General features: G+C 39.7%; 2 protein-coding genes across 5 annotated transcripts in view; both read left to right on the top strand.

Annotated features, from left to right (window-relative positions):
• Window positions 1-10048: 10048 nt before the first annotated feature.
• On the top strand, window positions 10049-14316 carry LOC129860900 (succinate dehydrogenase [ubiquinone] iron-sulfur subunit, mitochondrial-like). Its single transcript, XM_055931795.1, has 8 exons — window positions 10049-10192; window positions 11372-11505; window positions 11638-11723; window positions 11921-12057; window positions 12231-12347; window positions 12719-12820; window positions 13064-13186; window positions 13411-14316. Exons 1-8 carry the CDS (start codon window positions 10127-10129, stop codon window positions 13513-13515), a joined length of 870 nt encoding a protein of 289 aa, XP_055787770.1. The 5' UTR covers window positions 10049-10126; the 3' UTR covers window positions 13516-14316.
• Window positions 14317-14786: 470 nt separating this feature from the next.
• atp13a2 (ATPase cation transporting 13A2) overlaps window positions 14787-23332 on the top strand; it is a 45987-nt gene continuing 37441 nt past the window's right edge. For 2 of the 4 annotated variants that reach the window (XM_055931794.1, XM_055931791.1), the window contains exon 1: window positions 14787-14950. Coding sequence is in view for 2 of the 4 variants with exons in the window: in XM_055931791.1 (XP_055787766.1) it covers window positions 14923-14950 (28 nt within the window). In the remaining 2 variants the exon portion in view is untranslated. Of the gene's footprint in view, window positions 14951-20836; window positions 20862-22261; window positions 22369-23332 lie in introns of those variants that run through there. The other 2 variants (XM_055931792.1, XM_055931793.1) reach the window with 2 other exon arrangements.

The following is a 23332-nucleotide window of genomic DNA, read 5'->3' as shown; positions in this document are numbered from 1 at the left end:
TGTGTATCTGTTACTGTGCCTGCTCTTTACGCAATGCCACCATGGATTAAATAGGCTGAATGATCAATGGGTGAGTGAATTATCTTCGCTTTATGCCCTACAATTTTCAAACACTCTGACGAGACCATCATGTCAATACCACCGGGAACTTGGTCTTTCTCTTTGCATTTCTTTCTACCACTCTCAAACGCAACTGGACCTACACTTGATGGCATAGCCTACTTCCAAAATATCAAGCTATTGAATTAGTTGTCTGTGTGGAAAGACTTTATTGACAATGGTGCTGGCCCTGCCTAGTCCTCACGCATTGGGCAACTGAGATATACTGTTATGTTTTTATTGTTGATCTCTGGTAATGTGCGACCAAACCCTGGGCCGGTAGGTAGATACCATGCAATCTCTACCGACTCCTATGATTTTAAAAACAGAGCAGGTTTTGGCCTCTTGTATGTTAATGTCAGAAGTCTATTTTCCAAAAATATACATTTTTAGAATATGGGCCAATACGACAAATGCATACCTAATGGTTTTATCAGAAACTTGGCTAAAGAAATCTGTGTCAAATAACTCGATTTATATTGATGAGTACACGTTTTTTTTAAACAAATCAGAAGAGTAAAGGAGGAGGGAATTGATGTTAAATCCAAGTTTAACACCTCTGAAATTATCTCTATTACCAAAGCCAAACATTTTGAATTGCTTGCGGTTAAAGTGAAAGTATATAAGGACTCCCACATCACTGTAGTAGGCTGCTACAGACAATTCATTATTTTAGGAGATTTGAACTGGGACATGCTTGCATCTGTATCGTGTAACTGTGTGACTCTCTGAATCTCGCGCAATTAATTAATGCGCCTACCAGACCGAATCCCAGAGCACCTAACAAATCAACGCTATTGGACATTATTCTAACAAATACCCCTCACAAATACACATGGACAGGGATATTCTGTAATGACGTCAGTGATCACTGTGCAATTTCTTATGTTAGAAGTACAAAAATGACTAAAGCCAAACCCCGTTATATTTCTAAAAGACATTTTAGACAGTTTGATGAGCAAGCGTTCTTACATGATCTGTACCATACTATTGACAGTGTAAGTCTCATTCCCTATGTTGACACTGCCTGGGACTATTTTTCTATGCAATTTGTGTCCATTTGTGATAAGCATACTCCAGTGAAGAAATGTTGAATCAGTGGAAGGGGCAATCCCTGGATTTCAGATAACTTGGCAGAATTAATTAGAAAGAGAAATGTCTCTTGGGCTCAAGCTAGACATACAAATGCTCCTGTTGACTGGGCCTCCTTCAGAGTGCTAAGAAACACATGTCCAGGATTTACCAGGAAGTCCAAATCAGATTTCTATTTACATGCAGTCACAGAGAACCTAAACAACCCTACCAAGTTCTAGACGCTAATCAAATCAGTGTCAGTTTCTAATGTCTCCTCTGGCGTTCCTGACCATTTAATGATGGATTCTAATGAAGTGAAGGATAAAGCTGATATTGTAGGGGTTTTTAACAAGCACTTCATATCTGCTGGTTCAGTTTTTGATAATGGTGGTGCCCAGGTTTATGATGTAAGCTCTGTTACAGTAAACTATGATATATATACAGTGGGGCAAAAAAGTATTTAGTCAGCCACCAATTGTGCAAGTTCTCCCACTTAAAAAGATGAGAGAGGCCTGTAATTTTCATCATAGGTACACTTCAACTATGACAGACAAAATGAGAAAAGAAAATCCAGAAAATCACATTGTAGAATTTTTAATGAATTTATTTGCAAATTATGGTGGAAAATAAGTATTTGGTCACCTACAAACAAGCAAGATTTCTGGCTCTCACCGACCTGTAACTTCTTCTTTAAGATGCTCCTCTGTCCTCCACTCGTTACCTGTATTAATGACACCTGTTTGAACTTGTTATCAGTATAAAAGACACCTGTCCACAACCTCAAACAGTCACACTCCAAACTCCACTATGGCCAAGACCAAAGAGCTGTCAAAGGACACCAGAAACAAAATTGTAGACCTGCACCAGGCTGGGAAGACTGAATCTGCAATAGGTAAGCAGCTTGGTTTGAAGAAATCAACTGTGGGAGCAATTATTAGGAAATGGAAGACATCACTGATAATCTCCCTCGATCTGGGGCTCCACGCAAGATCTCACCCCGTGGGGTCAAAATGATCACAAGAACGGTGAGCAAAAATCCCAGAACCACACGGGGGGGACCTAGTGATTGACCTGCAGAGAGCTGGGACCAAAGTAACAAAGCCTACCATCAGTAACACACTAAGCCGCCAGGGACTCAAATCCTGCAGTGCCAGACGTGTCCCCCTGCTTAAGCCAGTACATGTCCAGGCCCGTCTGAAGTTTGCTAGAGAGCATTTGGATGATCCAGAAGAAGATTGTGAGAATGTCATATGGTCAGATGAAACCAAAATAACTTTTTGGTTAAAAACTCAACTCGTCCTGTTTGGAGGACAAAGAATGCTGAGTTGCATCCAAAGAACACCATACCTACTGTGAAGCATGGGGGTGGAAACATCATGCTTTGGGGCTGTTTTTCTGCCGAGGGACCAGGACGACTGATCCGTGTAAAGGAAAGAATGAATGGGGCCATGTATCGTGAGATTTTGAGTGAAAACCTCCTTCCATCAGCAAGGGCATTGAAGATGAAACGTGGCTGGGTCTTTCAGCATGACAATGATCCCAAACACACCGCCCGGGCAACGAAGGAGTGGCTTCGTAAGAAGCATTTCAAGGTCCTGGAGTAGCCTAGCCAGTCTCCAGATCTCAACCCCATAGAAAATCTTTGGAGGGAGTTGAAAGTCTGTGTTGCCCAGCAACAGCCCCAAAACATCACTGCTCTAGAGGAGATCTGCATGGAGGAATGGGCCAAAATACCAGCAACAGTGTGTGAAAACCTTGTGAAGACTTACAGAAAATGTTTGACCTCTGTCATTGCCAACAAAGGGTATATAACAAAGTATTGAGATAAACTTTTGTTATTGACCAAATACTTATTTTCCACCATAATTTGCAAATAAATTCATAAAAAATCCTACAATGTGATTTTCTGGATTTTTTTTCTCATTTTGTCTGTCATAGTTGAAATGTACATATGATGAAAATTACAGGCCTCATCTTTTTAAGTGGGAAAACTTGCACAATTGGTGGCTGACTAAATACTTTTTTGCCCCACTGTGTCTGTATATATATATATATATATATATATATATATATATATATATATGTATATGTATGTATGTATATATATATATATATATATATGTATGTATGTATGTATGTATATATGTATATATATATATATATATATATATATATATATATATATATATATATATATATATATATATATATATATATATATATGTATGTATGTATGTATATATACATATATATATATATATATATAACTGGGAAATGGGATACAACCAGCAAAGTTACATCTCTATGCAGAGGATAGTCATATATTCAAGTGCTCCTTCTCTGGTTCAGGCTGTTGAAGAGCTCCAGACTGCTTTTCAGTCACTCCAGGGCTCCCTTTATGGTTTCTAACTGGTCTCGAATGTACAAAAAACATCCTACAAATACCTAGGTATATGGTTGGATGACAAGTTGTCCTTTAAAGTTCATATGGATAATCTTGTGAGGAAGCTTAAATGTAAATTGGGTTTTTATTTTCATAATAAGGCTTGCTTTCGGCTTAGGGAAAGAAAGAAGCTTGTTCAGGCCACTTTTCTCTCTGTCATTGATTACGGTGACTTGTTGTATATGCATGGCACCTCTTCCGTCTTACAGGGACTGGACTCTGTTTATCATGCATCCTTGCACTTTATTACAAATGCCAAGTCACTCACCCACCATTGCACCTTGTACCAAATGGTAGGTTGGCCTTCACTTTATATTTACAGTAAGGTACATTTGTAGCTTATTTGTAGCGTACAAAGCCCTCTTGGGTAAACTCCCTCTAGTCTGGTCACCTTCACCACCAGCAGTTACTATACCTGGTCTACTAGGTGGTTGCTACTGTACTTTAAGTCCCCAGGATATTCACAGTATTAGTTAAGACTGCCTTCTCTTCTTGTGCACTAGAGGCATGGAATAGTCTACAATCCATGCTTCATCTAGATATGTTAGTGCCACTGAATGAATTTAAAATATGATTTAATAATGCTTTTAATAATGCTTTTTTTAAGTCTGGATCATGTTGTATTGTTGTATGTTTTAATTCTGTAATGTATTGATTGTAGCTGCCTATTGGCAAGTTCTCCCTTGAAAAAGGGCTTTTCCTGGTTAAAGGAAGGTTAATAAAAAAAGAACAGTAAGATCTATTTTGGTTGCACATTTTGAATGGAGTTGATGGCGAGATAGACTGTGAGAGAGGCCGTTTTAAAAGAATGCAGCTGCAATTTAAAAATGTAAAGACAGATGGAGATGGGTAAATTAGACAAGCATTCGGTCTTTATATTACTGTAGCATAGACTATGCTGCACCAAATGTTGACCTACCTGTCACAAGAAGAAAAAAAGTCCCATGAGATGATGGGTCTACATGCCTGTCCCCACCCTGATCGTTGCTGATTCATTATGGAAAGGATGTATAGAAGCCAGACATTGCATATAATTTAACAGTTCCATTTCATGCCAAACTTGATAAAAATAAAGTCACTACTCAATATATGCTCACAACAATTTGATGGATAAACCTAATAACCAGACATTTGAAAGTGACCCACGTTCAGTTTACTCTAACGCTCCAGCTGTACCAACTGCTCTTGCATGCTTGCCAGATCAAGTGCCTCTTTCGCATGGCCTATAGAGTTGAGGTGGAAACACAATTAAGACACTTCTCTTTCAGTTTGTAACTTGATACTATGAGTTTGGCTGTTCCTTTGGGGAACAACATTAATTATTTAGCTTCAAGATTTTTACTGTAATGAGTCGCAAGCTTTGGACATCTGTTCCTCAATAGTACTGATTAATGTACACTAGTCTCATTAGCCAGGGGACAAGGTTAATGTACACAGGATGACCGTATGTGCCATACAGGCGCCAATGACAAACTGACATTTTTTGGCTTAATATACACCCCCATATATGCAACAGCAGGCCATAGGTCTAGATCAGGGATGGGCAACAGATCAATCAGCCGGGGTCTCAACTTACTGTTGTAGAATACACAAGGTGCAATTTCAAAATTTGGTTGTGCATCAGCAGTTTTTCTCGTTATGTTAGTCACTGACAGTCACTCAATTAGCCCATGTCAGCTACATTTTTTATTGGTAAATTAGTCTAGCGGCCTGCTACCTAAACTTAATCATGGAAGTAATCGAGGTGGAATTACTGACCGGAGGGCCCCTATTGATTTTGTTAATCACTCTTACTCAGATATCATATTCAAAACGGCAAACATTTCTCTCCACCCTATGACAAAATGTTTAGAATAGCAGGAAATTAGCTTTGAAATAGTTATTTTTTTCACTACATTCCATGGCAAAATGTGTAGAATTGCAGGAAATGTACTTTCAAAATTAAACATTTTTCTGGCTGCTGTCAAGAGAGGGACCACTAAAATGTTTTGCTTATTGGGGTACGCAGCCACTGCGGCCACTCATGACGTGTTCAGATCAAAGTTGAGCATCCCTGGTCTAGATGCAGGTCACACATGCTCTCTTGCACACATCGACAGGAACGTGTCTTGAACAAGTGGAAGGACAGACAACATCCCCATGAAGAACACCTTTGTTCTTTCAATCACTGACACGCCCACCAAAGCCTGTCGCAGATAGTATGTTGATCCAGTCGACTCTAATTCATGCCATAATGTATATAGTTGATTGACGTTAAATGTATATTTGTTGCAGTAGTCAGTTGTTCCAAAGTTTCATTGTTCATTTTCTGCAACGATATCGAAATGGTATATTTGCATTAGATTGCAAAATGTACCTCACGTAACACAGTCTGCACGTTACTCATGACATTACTCATATGGAGTCGTCTTCTTGCTCCTCGTGTTGAGGTTGCCTGACAGGTCCAGTTCTTCTACCGCCACTATTCTTCACAGGATCCTATACAGTACACACCTCCACCACTATAGCTCCATGTGTGTCGGGAAGACTCTTCCATGCAAACGCGACGTGGTGGGCAGGGTTATCTAAAATACTGCATCCTTATTGGTTAGTAAACCGACAACGCTATCTCCCGCGCAAGATCATCAATGTGCGGGGCTGCAACCATATTATATTCGAAATCACTTGGACTGCCTGAGTTGTATCAGTAACACACCGGGTTCTACTAATCCAACCCTTGATTGAAAACTCTGATTTGGTGATTAGTGTGAGGTATCTCTCTGCAAGTACACAGAGGGTAAGATTACCCACTCCTCTCCTAAACTCTTAACAGCTTTAGATTGTATAATTGTGTGTATACATCATAAAGAAACCTAATATCCAGTGCTCTCAAGTCTGATAAAGATCTAGGCTATATATGGCTTGCCATAGCTTCTTTGGATAACTTCACATACATGAACAAGCCTTTGGAACTAGTTTCATCCTTGAGATAAGCGTGTTATAGAGCTCACAAGCTTAGAGTCCTAAAACAATTAAATGATTTACCTCTAGTTCATTCAGCCATTCATATGGGCAAAATTAATGGAGAAAGAATAGGGTTTGGGAATAAACACAGGCTTATGACATGTTATACGTATTGTTCTATGAGATATCAGTCAGTTAACATGACCTTTTATGAATTATTAAATCTTTGTGCGTGATTACATATCCTTAAATTCAGCTGATTTTAAGATTTTCATAGAACAAAACGTATAAGATTTCCGAAACCTGTGTTTACCACAGACCTTATATTCAGCATTTATCCAAAACCTACATTTTCCCATAAGCTTTGTTCAACGAACCATAGCGGAGTTAGTGCCTACAAAAAGACGCCATTACTATTGCTCTTTTATCTGTATATTTGCCCTTCATTGAGACTGTACCTTACACTGTGACGTGGTAAGGTTGGACCCAGGTGCAGAGAAGAGACCAGATGAGGAATCAGTGGTTAAGGATAAACATAATACTTTACTAAGATTTGGTAGCCGCCGGATCACAGTACACTTGAAAAAACAGCAAACACTAAGTCTCAAACTCACTCAGGAAATTGTTAAAGTAATTCAAATGTTGAAAGATTAGGATGAAATAATTCCCACTCTGAAACCTTATAACAGTATGAAATTGATTAGAATCATACATTTATTATCTGATGGGTTTGTTTAGGTTTAGTCAGTAAAAGTATAATTAATGAGGTGTGTAGTTTTAGTCAGAATTAGTGTAAAACAATATAAACTGTACAATATGTCTCTAAAGTGTCTTAAACACAGACTGTCTGAGCAAGATTCGGTGTCGACCTTGGCTTGGGGAAAGGACAGGGAGTGATTCTCACGGTCCCTAATCTTTGTCGGCTGGGTAGCAGGACAGTGTGTGCGTAGGATACCTACTGTTTGTGTGCAAATGTATGTGCGTATGAATTCTGTTTGTGTGCAAGAGTATGTGCGTAAGGAGCTAGTATAAAATGAATGGTTTTGTACAACTAACCAGCGCGCCCATGAATAAACCTTATTGACTATTTTAGCTGGGCCTCCGTCTGTTTCATTTCAATCAGTATCTTACAAATCCTGATTAGCAGACTGAGTAGTTTAATTGAATTGGTTTATGAACATCGAGAACATAATTCTCATGACAGAAATGAACGCACACAGTGAACAATTAAAGCTTCTGCAAAGGACCACAGAAAGCACACTTATTTTAACAGGGACACAATCATGAAATATGGTGCCAGGAGGAACCATGACATACACACTGTTCACTATGCTTATCTCTGGTGGTGTGTGGCAATGGCTCTCTCCAGACCAGCCAGAGTGTAATGGGTATTCTTTAAGTATGCTCTGTTGACAAAATGGTATGCCATGGGGTTTGGGCACAGCATGCCCATGCAAGGAGATGGATAGATGGTTGTTATGCAACCGCATGTAATACAACTAAGTTCATCCCAGTGTACATAGTATAATAAGGCACATATTACATTGTCAACCATTTAGGCACACTAGGCTGGGGAAGTGGAATAGGTCTACCTTCTTGAGGAGAGATTATGAAATTGTCTGAGCACAGCAACACACATGAAGTGATGGTGGTGACCATCAATATAATACAATAAATAAGAATTAGGGGATATATAGATTTTAGGATGTCTATAATCGCAGACTCTTTAAACATCCACGATAACCTGAATATGTACAGTACCAGTCAAAAGTTTAGACACACCTCCTCATTCAAGGATTTGTCTTTATTTGTACTATTTTTTACATTGTAGAATAACAGTGAAGACATCAAAACTATGAAATAACACATGGAATCATGTAGTAACCAAAGAAGTGTAAAGAAAATCAAAATATATTTTATATTTGAGATTCTTCAAAGTAGCCACCTGTAACGCTCGTCTTCCTCCTCGTCTGAGGAGGAGCAAGGATCGGACCAATATGCAGCGTGGTTTGAATACATATTTATTATGTAAACGAAGATGGAAAAACACTTAAACAAACTACAAAACAATAAACGACGTGAACAGACCTGAACTTGAAAACATATAAAAATGAACGCACGAGCAGAAAGGAACAAACAAACTAAACGAAACAGTACCGTGTGGCGAACAGACACAGCAATAATCACCCACAAACAAACAGTGAGAACAGCCTACCTTAATATGGTTCTCAATCAGAGGAAACGTAAAACACCTGCCCCTGATTGAGAACCATATCAGGCTAGTTGAATGAACCCAACATAGAAACACATAACATAGAATGCCCACCCAGCTCACGTCCTGACCAACTAAACAAGACTAAACAAAGGAAAATAAGGTCAGGAACGTGACACCACCCTTTGCCTTGCTGACAGCTTTGCGTACACTTGGCTTTCTCTCAACCAGCTTCTCCTTGAATGCTTTTCCAACAGTCTTGAAGGAGTTCCCACATATGCTAAGCATTTGTTGGCTGCTTTTCCTTCACTCTGCGGTCAAACTCATCCCAAACTATCTCAATTGGGTTGAGGTCGGGTGATTGTGAAGGCCAGGACATCTGATGCAGCACTCCATCACTCTCCTTCTTGATCAAATTGCCCTTACACAGCCTGGAGGTGTGTTGGGTCATTGTCCTGTTGAAAAACAAATGATAGTCCCACTAAGCGCAATCCAGATGGGATGGCTTATCGCTGCAGAATGCTGTGGTAGCTATGCTGGGCCTCCCAAGTGGTGCAGTGGTCTTAGAATTGCATTGGTATACATTTTATATGCATGTGTAGGCTATGTGCTTAAAGCACAACACAAGAGTGCAACAAAGTTACCAATGCAAGAGATTTTCACTATCCTTGATTAAATTGTGATTTCAAATTTGACAATGGATGCAGCTAGCAATACATACACTTCCCTCAATTATATCTGACAATAATAACCTTCTACAGTGAGCTCCAAAGGTATTAGGACAGACACATTTTTTGTTGTTTTGGCACTGTTCTCCAGCACTTTGGATTTGAAATTATACAATGACTATGAGGTTAAAGTGCAGACTGTCATCCTTTTTAATTTGAGGAGTTTAGAAATTATTGCAAGTTACAGATACACAAATATCACATGCAATTTCAGAATGTCCCCAGTGAAAGTTGTGTCCCTGAGTTTTTTTTTTTTTTTACGGTTCACCCGATATGGATGAAAATACCCTCATCTTAAAGCTGACATTTTGCACTTTAACCTCACAGTCATTGTATCATTTCAAATTCAAAGTGCTGGAGTACAGAGCCAAAACAACAAAAATTTGTCACTGTCCCAATACTTTTGGACCTCACTGTATATAACCGACACCCCGTCTAAGCAATGAGAGTTGTAAAAGAGTCTCTGACATAATAGCCTGCAGTGCACACATAGCTTTCAGTAAGTAGGCTACTCCTGAGTCGTGACATAAACTGACGTCATGCCTGGGGCGGGACAGCGACAAGATACATAAACTGGAATCGGCACCGCGCTGTATCGGTTAGAATATTCAACCTGAAAATATAAGCATGTCGGTCGTGTGCACCTCTTTAGCCCGAAACGCCGTGGCATTACGGAACACTGGGGCGATGATGGTAAGTAAAGAAGTGTGCTTTTTTTTAAGAAGTAGAATAATGAAGTTGGTGAATTGAAAGAAAAGACCTATGACTGGGATAGGTAGACCCCTATCAATAGGGTAGTCGTAGACCACCTTTCTGCCTGGCCATGCAATATGTTTTTACTAGCTGTCAATAGGTCCATGTCTGGTTTATGGCATGGCTTCAAATAGTAGGCTGTCGTTCATATGGTTTCCTCTGAAAAGAAAACTCAAAAACTGTTGTCAATTGGAGGTTTACCTTACATCAGAGTAAAGCACAGTAGAAAAATCAAATGGAAGCTATTCTTTAATTTGAGTAACTTTGTTAAAGTCTAAATAATAATATATTCATTTACGAAATATTCATTATTTGCCTAATCGATTTTGAAATAGAGCATGTTTCAGTTAGGTTTATAGGCCTATGTATCTTTTGTGAAGGACTTTTGCGCAAATTGTGTTTCAGATTAGAGATTTCTTTCATATTATCGTTAAATAGTTTTTTCTTTCATAATTTATTATTATTATTTTTTTTTAAGAATAGCGTTACTCTTAATTTAAGGTTTATGTATTCTTTTCGAATGTATTGTGGCCAAAATGTTAGTTATGAAACTTGAAATTGAGGGTGATATAACAACTCATATCAGTACATATGTCCTACCGCTAGAGGGAAATGTCTACCTTGTTATGAAAGTAGATATTTTCCTTTAGCTAAAACCCCCATATGAATATACAACTCTGTGTCTTTTTGACATAGATATTTTTATGTCCGACTGAAATCCATTTTAATTTCAGTTGATCTATTGTGTAAATCTGGTATAGTATACTTTCACTCACCCCATGTCTTGCCTATCGATTGATATCAAAGCAAAGCCCATAAATAGCTGTATGAATCAAATAAAAAAAATAAAAAAATTGTAAGATGCTTCGTAGACAACAGCTGTAGACTAACGGTGAAATGCTTACAGGACCTTTTCCAACAATGCAGAGTTAAAGATGAGATTAAAAAATGTAAATAGTGAATAACGAATAAAAAGAACATGTACAAATAACATGGCTATATATAGGGAGTAGAATTAGATAATAAAACCAGCATTTAACACCAAAAACAATAATGTAAGCCTAATTTAAAATTGAATTCCTCCTACATTGATACATGTTGTCTATGTCTCGTCTCCAGATGGTGCGCTATGCACAGACCGCAGCCGCCCCGGCATCTGAGCCCAGGATCAAGAAGTTCCAGATCTACCGCTGGGACCCAGACACAATGGGGGATAAGCCACGCATGCAGACATATGAAATTGACCTCAACAAGTAAGTACAACAACAGTATAGGTCTTCACTTGTTTAAAACCTATCAATGTCAGCGTATAGTCTGCATTGATGGAATTGCTCTCATTGATGAATATCTGCATTGTTAACAAATCCTTCTCCCTACTATTACAGCTGTGGCCCCATGGTTTTGGATGCCCTCATTAAAATCAAGAATGAGATGGACCCCACGCTCACATTCAGACGCTCCTGCAGAGAGGGTAAGGCATGAAGAGCAATTTGCAGTGGAGAGAAAAGTGGGTGTCATCAGTATGGGTAGAAAGTAGAAGTCATAAAATATAGACCTATAGATATAGTGTATCCTATTCTACAATCATAGAGCGTCATGAAATATTAAATTAGCCTTGGTGTGGGGTTGTCCTTTTCAGTGGTGTGATATACATGCATTTTGCTTTAGGTATCTGCGGCTCATGTGCCATGAACATCAACGGAGGCAACACACTGGCCTGCTTAAACAAAATAGACATCAATACCAGCAAACCGACCAAAATTTACCCACTCCCACACATGTACGTTGTCAAAGATCTGGTGCCGGTGAGTATTATGGTTACGTTTAGAAGTAAATTAATACTGATTATTATAGCTGCATTAAAAAATAACAAATCTAAAAGACAAACACTGAATAAAACAATGTAATGTTTAGTCACCATGTGGTAGCCTATATTTTGTTGACTAAGGGTGTACATGTATTGTGTGTGCCTCTACAGGACATGAGTAATTTCTATGCCCAGTACAAGTCCATCGAGCCCTTCCTGAAGAAGAAAGATGAGTCTCAGGAGGGCAAGGAGCAGTACCACCAGACTGTGGAAGACAGGCAAAAGCTGGTACATATTTCATCCCCTGGCCATTGGCAGCAGATTTCAGTAGCTAAACTATCAATGCATCATATGCAATTTCCATGTCTAGTCTGAAACACAAGTACATATACCCATTTGATTAAGATATCAGAAAGGGACAATGTAGTATTTTGTAGGGTTGAAGTAATCTAGTCAATTGAACCAATTTAATTTGCTGCATTGAGACCTTGTATCGCACTTGCGAAGGAAATAATTTTATACACGTGAACCACACTTTGCCACACCTTTCTGGCATTTCAACTTACCACGTTGTATATTTGAACATATGTTATATTGTTAGAGTGCAAGGAGTTCTCATGACAAAATAAATCTGATCTCTAATTGCCCTCCTCTCCCAGGATGGTCTGTATGAGTGCATTCTCTGTGCCTGCTGTAGCACCAGCTGCCCTAGTTACTGGTGGAATGGAGATAAGTATCTGGGCCCTGCTGTCCTCATGCAGGTATGTATTGGATTTTTAGTCTATATATGAATCTTTTTTTAATGCTTTTGCTTTTTTGACAGGGAGAACCGATGTCTGAAATGAAAGTAAAGCTGACGTGTGAATGCATTTTCAACAGGCATATAATTGGATGATTGATTCACCTAATGAGTTTGACTGGCACCTCCATCCCAGAGATTAGCATTTTATGATATTGCTGTATGAAGTAAATTAATCTGATTAATGTGTTTCCCTCCTCAACAGGCCTATCGTTGGATGATTGATTCACGTGATGAGTTCACAGAGGAACGACTGTCGAAGCTCCAGGACCCCTTCTCTCTCTACCGCTGTCACACAATCATGAACTGCACTAAGACATGCCCCAAGGTACACTCAACATCTGAATAGACTGCATCTGGTTTAGCCTTCCTTTGCTAAACCAAACCACCATTTCTAAATACAGTAATAAGACTAGTGTAGAGTTCAGCACAGTGGACTTCAGACCATTTATACAACTCATGCAGCTTACAAGTAGTTATCGCCAATCCCTTTCTGTCATGTTACTCATCTTTCTATCTTTCTTTACCTTTTATTTTGTATTATTTCCACAGGGACTCAACCCAGGAAAGGCTATTGCTGAGATCAAGAAAATGATGGCAACATATAAAGAGAAAATCATTAACCCCGTGAACATTGTGGAAAACCACCGGACTTGAAATCCACTAGTAATGACTCTAATGCTGAACTTTCGATTACACATTAGCCGTTCAACAGTGTCTGTCCCTTTCATTAGGCTTCGCACATGAAAAAAGATACAGGCAGTCTAGAAGATACTGCCGCTTTTATATATGTGAGAGTGAATGTGTGCTGGATGAGAGGAGAGAAAGGACAGAGGGAGAAATGGAATAACTGCTCCTCCTAGAAAAATATGTTTTTTTTCTAAAATTACATACAAAAGTAATGTTTGATGTGGTGATGGAGCTTATTACTCAGTGTGTGTATAGATTGTACAGCAGGGGTTGGCAACAGGTACTGGCCTACAAGTATTTAAGATTTTGGGGGGATTTTAGTTTTTGGAGAAAAAAATACTAAAACCACTAGGAATTCAGCAAAAAAATGTGTTTAATTTAGGAAATCTGTTCAAGTATTGCCATGAATAAAAAAAATATGTGATCGTATCTCAATGTAATCAAGGTCTGAAATTATTGCTATTTTCAAATACAATCTCTTTTTGGGCTTAGTTGTGGTCAATTTGCAGTGAATAAATGATTTTTAATTCTGTTCCGGCACCCCCGACCATCCACTCCTACAAAAATCAGCCAGCAGCTGAATCTAGTTGCCAACCCATGTTGTGCAGCCTTATAACCACATTATGGGATGATGATGAGCTCTGGACCACAATTTGATGTTTGTTCATTGGATATACTGTATGTATACATAATATTTTACATAATATTTTAAGGAAAAACAGTTAAATGTTATTTAAATGCTTATCAATAAAGGAAGTAGAATTAAAACAGGCTTTGGAGATGTCTTAATTTACCATTGTAACACATTGATAGGTTTCATGAACGAAACTGAAATGGTTTAGTTGATTTTTAAAAGGATTGATACTTTATCTGGTTAATGGCTGTTAGAATCGTTTTTGAGCCAAAGATCTTCTCAGAATGCAAGTATGTTTTCAAAACTATGATTTATCATTGTCCCATGGGGAATGGAGTTTGGAAAAATGTATGTTACATCTCGTAAATATGATGTATGTCAAAATTTGATTTCACGTCTAGGTGTGGGGCTCTACTTTGGTAACGCCCCCGAAAAGATCTCCCCTGTCATTTTCAGATTATATACAGTATGCTTAATTATCAAAATAAACAAAAACAAACCCCATTGCATACCAACCCTTATTTATTTATTAACATTTTTGTTGTTGAATAAACTCTGTTTTATTATTGCCACTATTCATGGGCTTCCGTAGAAATGCGTTTGTGTGTCACATGACGGGATAGAGAGGCAAAACGGAAGATAACGGTTCGCTAGTACCGGTACTTGTTGTGCTAGTCAAAGACATAATTTTGCCAGTTGTATGACTGGCAACTAATTATGGTATCGATTACTAAATTATCATGACTAAAGGAAGGATGGACACGCTTGGTGAGTTTTGCAATATGGCAGTAACGCCCCCCCACCCTGACAATCCTGCTTGGGGAATGAACATTGGATCTAACGTTAATGTATGTAGCTACCAAATTTAGCCGATTAAACTCAACGATTTATGTTGGAGTTGAGCGGTACCTAGCGTGGGCGGACTGAAGTGCAGACGTCACATAAAATTCGTTTTTTAAATTATTTAAATTATTTCAGCACAAAGAATAGCCCGAAATTACACATGACATTGTTCTGTGTAATTGCGGGCTATTCTTTGGGTGCTGAAATCCAGTAGTTTTTGATGATAACTGAATGTTATGACGTCAGAGCTCCGCCCACACCATCGCCGCTCAACTCCAACATAAATCGTTGAGCTGAGTCGGCTAGTAACTAGCAAGCTCTTGAATTTCTGGCTCCAGCAAATATCTTCTCATACAAACTCAATGAGACAGGATGTGGACTGGTGCCAGATAGGATGGTGCGTTACTTCCACCAACAGCAGAGGTGGTTGAAGTAACATTTAGAATTAGAAGCTAGGTACTGTATACTAGCTAGCTAAAGTAGTGACGTGAACTAGCTAGCCTAGCTCGTGTGTACTAGCTAGTTGCAATAGCAACAGTGGTTAATATAACGCCCTGGACCAGATCTAGTGCGACGACAAGAGCTAGTGCCTAGCACACTGACACCACAGAGTTTCTAAACCCTGAGCGCATCTGTTATGAAGTTCGCAGACCACACGGAGTCGGCACCCATAATCTGCAGCTGAATGCTTCTCTGCAGTATTTGTATTGGAAACACTGGTGTTGAGCTACAAACTAATCCAACATTTTGCTTTTGGGAAATGTGCAAAGTCAGTGTTGACCAGCTGTAGCAACAGTAGCTGAACCATTTATTGTGAACACAGCTGTAGCTAGCTGACACTGCAGCAGGCTGTTTACCTCTGTGTTGTCTAGCTATGGGAGTTGCCTGCTTTAAACTCTTTCTGACAGCTCACCTGTCAAGACACAATCAGTTTTATGAATAATTAATTTGGAATGAATAGGGTTTAGCTCAACAAAATGGAACTATTATGAATTTTTTTAAACTGCAAGCACAACTAAATCTTTCTCTCATGATGAAATGATCATGGGACATGGTTACAACAGCACAAGCTGAATTTGCTAACATGTGACAACTCCAGCCATGCCTCTCCAGGAAGGGCTGAATCATGATCTAGTCCTGATTCCTTGAACCCTCTCAGTGTAGTGATTGTGGGAACAGCCTGTGCCATTTAGCCAAAGCCTGGGCCTCTTGCCAGAGGTAGTAGCACGCTCACATGCATACTGACCAACACTTTGCCACGTCTGTGTGGCAATCAGTATTTGTTTTCTTTTGACCTACTTTAAGGCACGTGCACAAGACAAAAGTACATGCACATGGTGCATAATAAACATAGCCTTGCAGGTGTTTACATGATTTTGTGCATGTGCCAGGTGATTGTACTGACCTGTTGCACCCTCTACAACCACTGTGATTATTATTTGACCCTGCTGGTCATCTATGAACATTTGAACATCTTGAAGAACAATCTGGCCTTAAATGGCCATGTACAGTGGCTTGCGAAAGTATTCACCCCCCCCCCCCCCCCTTGGCTTTTTTCCTATTTTGTTTCCTTACAACCCGGAATTAAAATATATTTTTGGGGGGTTTGTATCATTTGATTTACACAACATGCCTACCACTGAAGATGCAAAATATTTTTTATTGTGAAACAAACAAGAAATAAGACACGAACACAGAAAACTTGAGCGTGCATAACTATTCACCCCCCCAAAGTCAATACTTTGTAGAGCCACCTTTTGCAGCAATCACAGCTGCAAGTCTCTTGGAGTATGTCTCTGTAAGCTTGGCACATCTAGAAACTGGGATATTTGCCCATTCTTCATGGCAAAACTGCTCCAACTCCTTCAAATTGGATGGGTTCCGCTGGTGTACAACAATCTTTAAGTCAAACCACAGATTCTCAATTGGATTGAGGTCTGGGCTTTGACTAGGCCATTGCAAGACATTTAAATGTTTCCCCTTAAACCACTCGAGTGTTGCTTTAGCATTATGCTTAGGGTCATTGTCCTGCTGGAAGGTGAACCGCCGTCCCAGTATCAAATCTCTTGAATACTGAAACTGGTTTCCCCACAAGAATTTCCCTGTATTTAGCGCCATCCATCATTCCGTCAATTCTGACCAGTTTACCAGTCTCTGGCGATGAAAAACATCCCCACAGCATGATGCTGCCACCAACATGCTTCACCGTGGGGATGGTGTTCTCGGGGGGTGATGAGAGGTGTTGGGTTTGCGCCAGACATAGCGTTTTCCTTGATGGCTTAAAAGCTAATTTTTAGTTTGATCTGACCAGAGTACCTTTTCCCATATTGTTAGGTTCTTAAATAACTCACGGACACTAGAGAAGCTTAACCAAGTTTAATTCTTCTCAAAGGGTCGACACAGCTGTATTCAGACAAAAAACATTTCTCACCATCACAAGTATATATACCCCACTTTAGACACTCCTTCTCTCCAATCCTTACATCCTATGGTTCCACAGGAAAAGGGTAACAGGATAATAAACCCGTATTACTCCCTTCAAGGGATCTGACCTGACCTCAACCCCTCCTTCGATCTAATCCACAGATGTCCATCGGCTCCACTATAGCAATCCTGTGATCTCCTCCCGTCCACCCAACACATTCCAAAGCCATCTGTCTTTCTACAGTAAACCATTATCTTCTGACATAAAACCCAGTCTCTTCCACTCCTTATATTCTATGTTTCTGATCTATCACTTATTTAATATCTCAATGTTCAAAGTTTATCCCGAATCCAACAATATGCTTGGGGAGTCTCCCACATGCCTTTTGGCAAACACCAAACGTGTTTGCTTATTTTTTTTCTTTAAGCAATGGCTTTTTTTCTGGACACTCTTCCATAAAGCCCAGCTCTGTGGAGTGTACGGCTTAAAGTGGTCCTATGGACAGATACTCCAATCTCCGCTGTAGAGCTTTGCAGCTCCTTCAGGGTTATCTTTGGTCTCTGTTGCCTCTCTGATTAATGCCCTCCTTGCCCTGTCCATGAGTTTCAGTGGGTGGCCCTCTCTTGGCAAGTTTGTTGTGGTGCCATATTATTTAATTTTTTTAATACTGGATTTAATGGTGCTCCGTGGGATGTTCAAAGTTTTGGATTATTTTTTTTTTAACCCAACCCTGATCTGTACTTCTCCACAACTTTGTCCCTGACCTGTTTTGAGAGCTCCTTGGTCTTCATGGTGCTGCTTGCTTGGTGGCCCCCCTTGCTTAGTGGTGTTGCAGACTCCACAGAAGTCTGTGGCCTTTCAGAACAGGTTTATATACTGTATAGTGAGATCATGTGACAGATCATGTGACACTTAAATAAAGTCCACCTGTGTGCAATCTAACTAATTATGTGACTTCTGAAGGTAATTGGTTGCACCAGATCTTATTTAGGGGCTTCATAGCGAAGGGGTGATTACACATGCATGCACCATGTTTTCCGTATTATTTTTTATTTTTTTGTAAAAAGTGATTTTTTTCACTTCACCAATTTGGACTATTTTGTGTATGTCCATTACATGAAATCCAAATAAAAATCTATTTAAATTACAGGTTGTAATGCAACCAAATATGAAAAACGCCAAGGGGGATGAATACTTTTGCAAGGCACTGTACTCTTATAATCTCCACTTGGCACAGCCAGAAGAGGACTGGCCACCCCTCTGACCCTGGTTCCTCTCTAGGTTTCTTCCTAGGTTCCTGCCTTTCTAGGGAGTTTTTCCTAGCCACTGTGCTTCTACATCTGCATTGCTTCCTGCTTTGGGGTTTTAGGCTGGGTTTCTGTAAAAAGGGCTTTATAAATACATTTGATTGATTGATTGATTGAAATTTCAACGGCAGTACCGGTGTTCTAAAAAGTTGGGCAAATAATATTTAATAATACCTGTGGATATGTTATCAAAAATTTCGGCCAGCTGAAGGACCAACTGCACAGACAACCGATAGAGTAAGTTAAAATGTAATTTTTTTCAATATTCTGTCTTGTAAGGAAACAGGAATTGGTATCACAGTCCGATTTATTAGGCAACTGATCTGCATGCTTTGCCTAAAGGAAAAGTTGGCTGGACTGCCTTTTCATTATCTCCAACTAGAGAAGCGGCTTTGGTTCAACTTCTGAAGGCAAGGCGTTGCACAGATGTGCATATCATTAGGCTAATGAGTACGCTAGGATATTTGTTTGGAATGCAAGGTGATAGATCAGTGAGTCTGCAGCACTTTGCTCAGGCTGATCGAATGTACAGTTGAGGCATAAATGAGACAAAGATTACCCTCCCCAATCCTAGTTTTATAACCATTTTCCCCAGTGAATGTAAGTTCCAAATGTCCTGACTCTCAGCTGACACTACAAGGACACTAGTCAGCAGGTCCAACAATGTCACAGATGTCTCAAGTTTTGAGGGAGCGTGCAATTGGCATGCTCCCTGTAGGAATGTACACCAGAGCTGTTGCCAGAGAATTGTATGTTTATTTCTCTAACATAGGCCGCTTCCAACGTAGTTTTAGAGAATTTGATAGTATGTCCAACCGGCCTCACAACTGCAGACCACGTGTAACCACGCCAGCCCAGGACCTCCACATCCGGATTCTTCACCTGCGGGATCGTCGTGAGACCAGCCACCCGGACAGCTGATGAATCTGTGGGTTTGCACAACTGACGAATTTCTGCACAAACTGTCAGAAACCGTCTCAGGGAAGCTAATCTGCGAGCTCATCGTCCTCACTAGGGTCTTGACCTGACTGCAGTTCGGTGTTGTAAGCAACTTCAGTGGGCAAATTCTCACCTTCGATGGCCACTGGCAGGCTGCAGAAGTGTGTTCTTCACGGATGAATCCTGGTTTGAACTGTGCCAGGCAGATGGCAGACAACGTGTATGGCGTCGTGTGGGCGAGTGGTTTGCTGATGTCAACGTTGTGAACATGGTGGGTTTATGGTATGAGCAGGCATAAGCTACAGACAACGAACACAATTGCATTTTATCGATGGCAATTTGAATGCACAGAGATACCGTGACGAGATCCTGAGGCCAATTGTCTTGCTATTCATCCGCCGCCATCACCTCATGTTTTGCAAGGATCTGTACACAATTCCTGGAAGCTGAAAATGTCCCAGTTCTTCCATGGCCTGCATACTCACCAGACATGTCACCCATTGAGCACGTTTTGGATGCTCTGGATCGAGTATTCCAGTTCCAGCCAATATCCAGCAACTTCACACAACTATTGAAGAGTGGGACAACATTTCATTTGTAGACTGCAAATTAACCGCAAGAAGCCCAATCTGATATAATATTTGACTAAAACATAATAATTTCAAACTTTGCTTACATTCGTATAAAATCACTTTTCTCTATTATGCGTGGAAATACTTGAACAGATTTACAAAATTATAATCACTTGGAGCTGATTTCCTGGTGTTTTTAAAAGTATTTTATGACCAACAATGAAAATTCAACAACAAAACAACTTGAGGGTCCAAATAAAACCACCCTCGGCAGTTGGGCCTAGTCTTATGCAAGGAGCATTTTTTTCTCTTACCCTGGATTTACGAGTTCCTGGGTGTGGGAGATAGAGATGATGTCCGATTTAACATTTGCTGAGGGCTTTCCAAATGGAGGAATGACTGGTTTTACCTCTCAGTACTCGTAGGTCTCGCGAGCTCAGATTTCTGCTCAGTACTGTCACTTTTAGCACTATCATTTCCTGTGTCTTCAACTGGAAATGAACATATTAGGTTTTACTGAAGAAGTGGAACTTAGGGGCATTCATTATGAGCTACTTAGTGTGAACATTTTATTCAAGAAAAGATGAGCAATGGTAAGATAAAAACGAAATATCAAACTTTGAATTGGTTCACTCAATGGTGTGGAGGAACAGGATTATTTTAACATTGACCTAGATGACACACACTATAATTAACTTAACAGAATAGCCTAGTTCCTCTTTGCGTTAGCCCTGAAACTACTGTAGGCAGCATGATCCAGATGTTTAGGATTCTTGTGCTATGTCAATTGAATAGTTACTTGACTTTATAGGGACTGGTGTGGACTTCATATGTTTTGAATGAAACTAATATTACTACATTAGCCTACACTGGCACCAAGAGGCCTATTGCTTTATGTCGGTCAGCCCGTTGAGTTGCAGTTTCCGCTCTGTAAAATCCTTAAAGGCATGTAGTTTTCTAAGAAAATACTACTACGCTGTGGTTTATGTACCAACAAAAACATCAGCTCTAAGAGCACCACCACAGCCCTTTTTATTTTAGTTGACTGAGAACACATTCCAGCAACAACCTGGGGAATAGTTACAGGGAATGAATGAGACAATTGTAAACTGGGGATGATTAAGTGACCTTATGAGGGCCAGATTGGGAATTTAGCCAGGACACTGGGGTTAACACCACTACTCTTATGATAAGTGCCATGGGATCGTTCAGTGACCGCAAAGAGTCAGGACACCTGTTTAACATCCCATCCGAAAGACAGCACCCTACACAGGGCAATGTCCCCAATCACTGCCCTGGGATTTTTTTTTTAGACAAGAGGAAAGGGTGCCTTCTACTGGCCTTCCAACACCACTTCCAGCAGCATCTGGTCTCCCATCCAGGGACTAACCAGGACCAACGCTGTTTCGCTTCCAAAGCAAGCCAGCAGTAGGATGCAGGGTGGTATGCTCCTTTCAGGTTCCCTCTAAACAAGTTTGGGAGCTAGCCAAAAGTGGTGTGTATGGAAACAAAGTGGTCATTGTAAAGGCAATTCCAGATATTGGCGGTATTCATTTGATGACAAATGTATGTTAGCCCACTCATAGTGACTTTGTTTCTATATAAAAGCAATGTAGCCTAATAATGCAATATAATTCCATAAATCTTTCTCAAAGGAATCAATCAGATGACAATTAATTCAATACTTTCCCAGACAGGCTAATGCCCATGTGTTTAGCATCTGATAGGACCTCAGAAGTTGAAGCCACTACTGTGTGCCAGTATTACAAATCAAATCAAACTGTATTTGTCACATGCGCCGAATACAACAAGTGTAGACTTTACCGTGGTACAATTTAGATTAGAATAGGAAAACGTTCTTTGGTTTGTATTTCAAATGAACGAGGGAAATACAGCATGCGTAGGCCTACATGTTATTATTAGTGTGTAGGCCATAATGAATGTTAGCGGAGCTCGACAGCGAAACTGGACAGACATGCGTATCGGAGCATTGCTACGTAGACAGGTAAACACAGGTGCGCTTTTGACACGCGACGCAAAAATAGCATTGCCAACCACTCTAATCACAGTTTCGGATATAATTATGACCAGATAAATAAGGTAAGTACTACTTTCGTTGATATTTCAAATAAATAGAAAGACAACATCTGTGATGATATTTACATCGTACCTAAAACAGGTTACTGATACGTGTATACCCGGAAGCCAAAACAGCTTCAACATTGCCAACATTTCTGTTAATGTATTATTTATTTCGATAGGCTATTCGAGTCGATGAAATTAGTTTTACCCTCACCTCGACCGCACTTATGGTGATCTATTCAGAAGGGGCTCTTTTTCATCGTTTACCGGTCGTAGCTGCTGAGGGGAGAGGGGTTGTCTTTCCAAGGGAACTAATATATCTGTTGGCAGATTACTTTTTTTCTGGTATAAACTGGTAATGATAATATCTAGGCTAGTATTGGCTTATCAAATATCCTATTTTCGCTATGGATAGACCTTAACATTGTGCAGGCAAGCAGTTGGATAGTTTTAACTAATTATAGGCTATCTACTGTAACTGTATAGTTTATTAAACGAATATTTGCCCCCCCAAAATGTCTAATGTTCTATAACCTGAATAAGTATTGTAACCCCTTGGTCTTCCTTGTTTTATTACAAAAGCTTTATCTTGAAAAATTTATGAGAGTTTGTTAACTTGTAGAACCAAATAGATAAACCCTACTGCATTTGAAACTAGGCATGGAACAACACCCTCTTATTTGTTTCAGTATCTATGCCACATCAATCATATGCCCACCCGTGTCAATTCATGTGTAAATGAAGAATTACACCGATATATAAGAATTTTTCTATTAATTCATTTAGTTTACATTCACTTACTTGAGTTGATTGAATGAAAAATGGAATGGACCCCCTACACTGATTCCCAATTGGTTCATTCATTCATACTGCTAGTGTAATACATTTGCCTTTCTTTCATGTGAGCTGTGTGTGACATTGGTAACTTTTACAGCTTATGTGTGCCCTGTTAATGTTAACATAATGGGTGTGTACATGCAGT

Source organism: Salvelinus fontinalis, chromosome 8 (assembly GCF_029448725.1).
Source record: "Salvelinus fontinalis isolate EN_2023a chromosome 8, ASM2944872v1, whole genome shotgun sequence".
Lineage (NCBI taxonomy): Eukaryota > Metazoa > Chordata > Actinopteri > Salmoniformes > Salmonidae > Salvelinus > Salvelinus fontinalis.
This window is presented reverse-complemented; position numbering and strand designations above follow the sequence as displayed.

Coding starts and splice junctions, on each gene's coding strand:
- LOC129860900 (XM_055931795.1), top strand. CDS start 10,127: ATGTCGGTCGTGTGCACCTCTTTAGCCCGAAACGCCGTGGCATTACGG. Junction 12,058..12,230: donor TTGTCAAAGATCTGGTGCCG/GTGAGTATTATG, acceptor GTGCCTCTACAG/GACATGAGTAATTTCTATGC. Junction 13,187..13,410: donor GCACTAAGACATGCCCCAAG/GTACACTCAACA, acceptor TTATTTCCACAG/GGACTCAACCCAGGAAAGGC.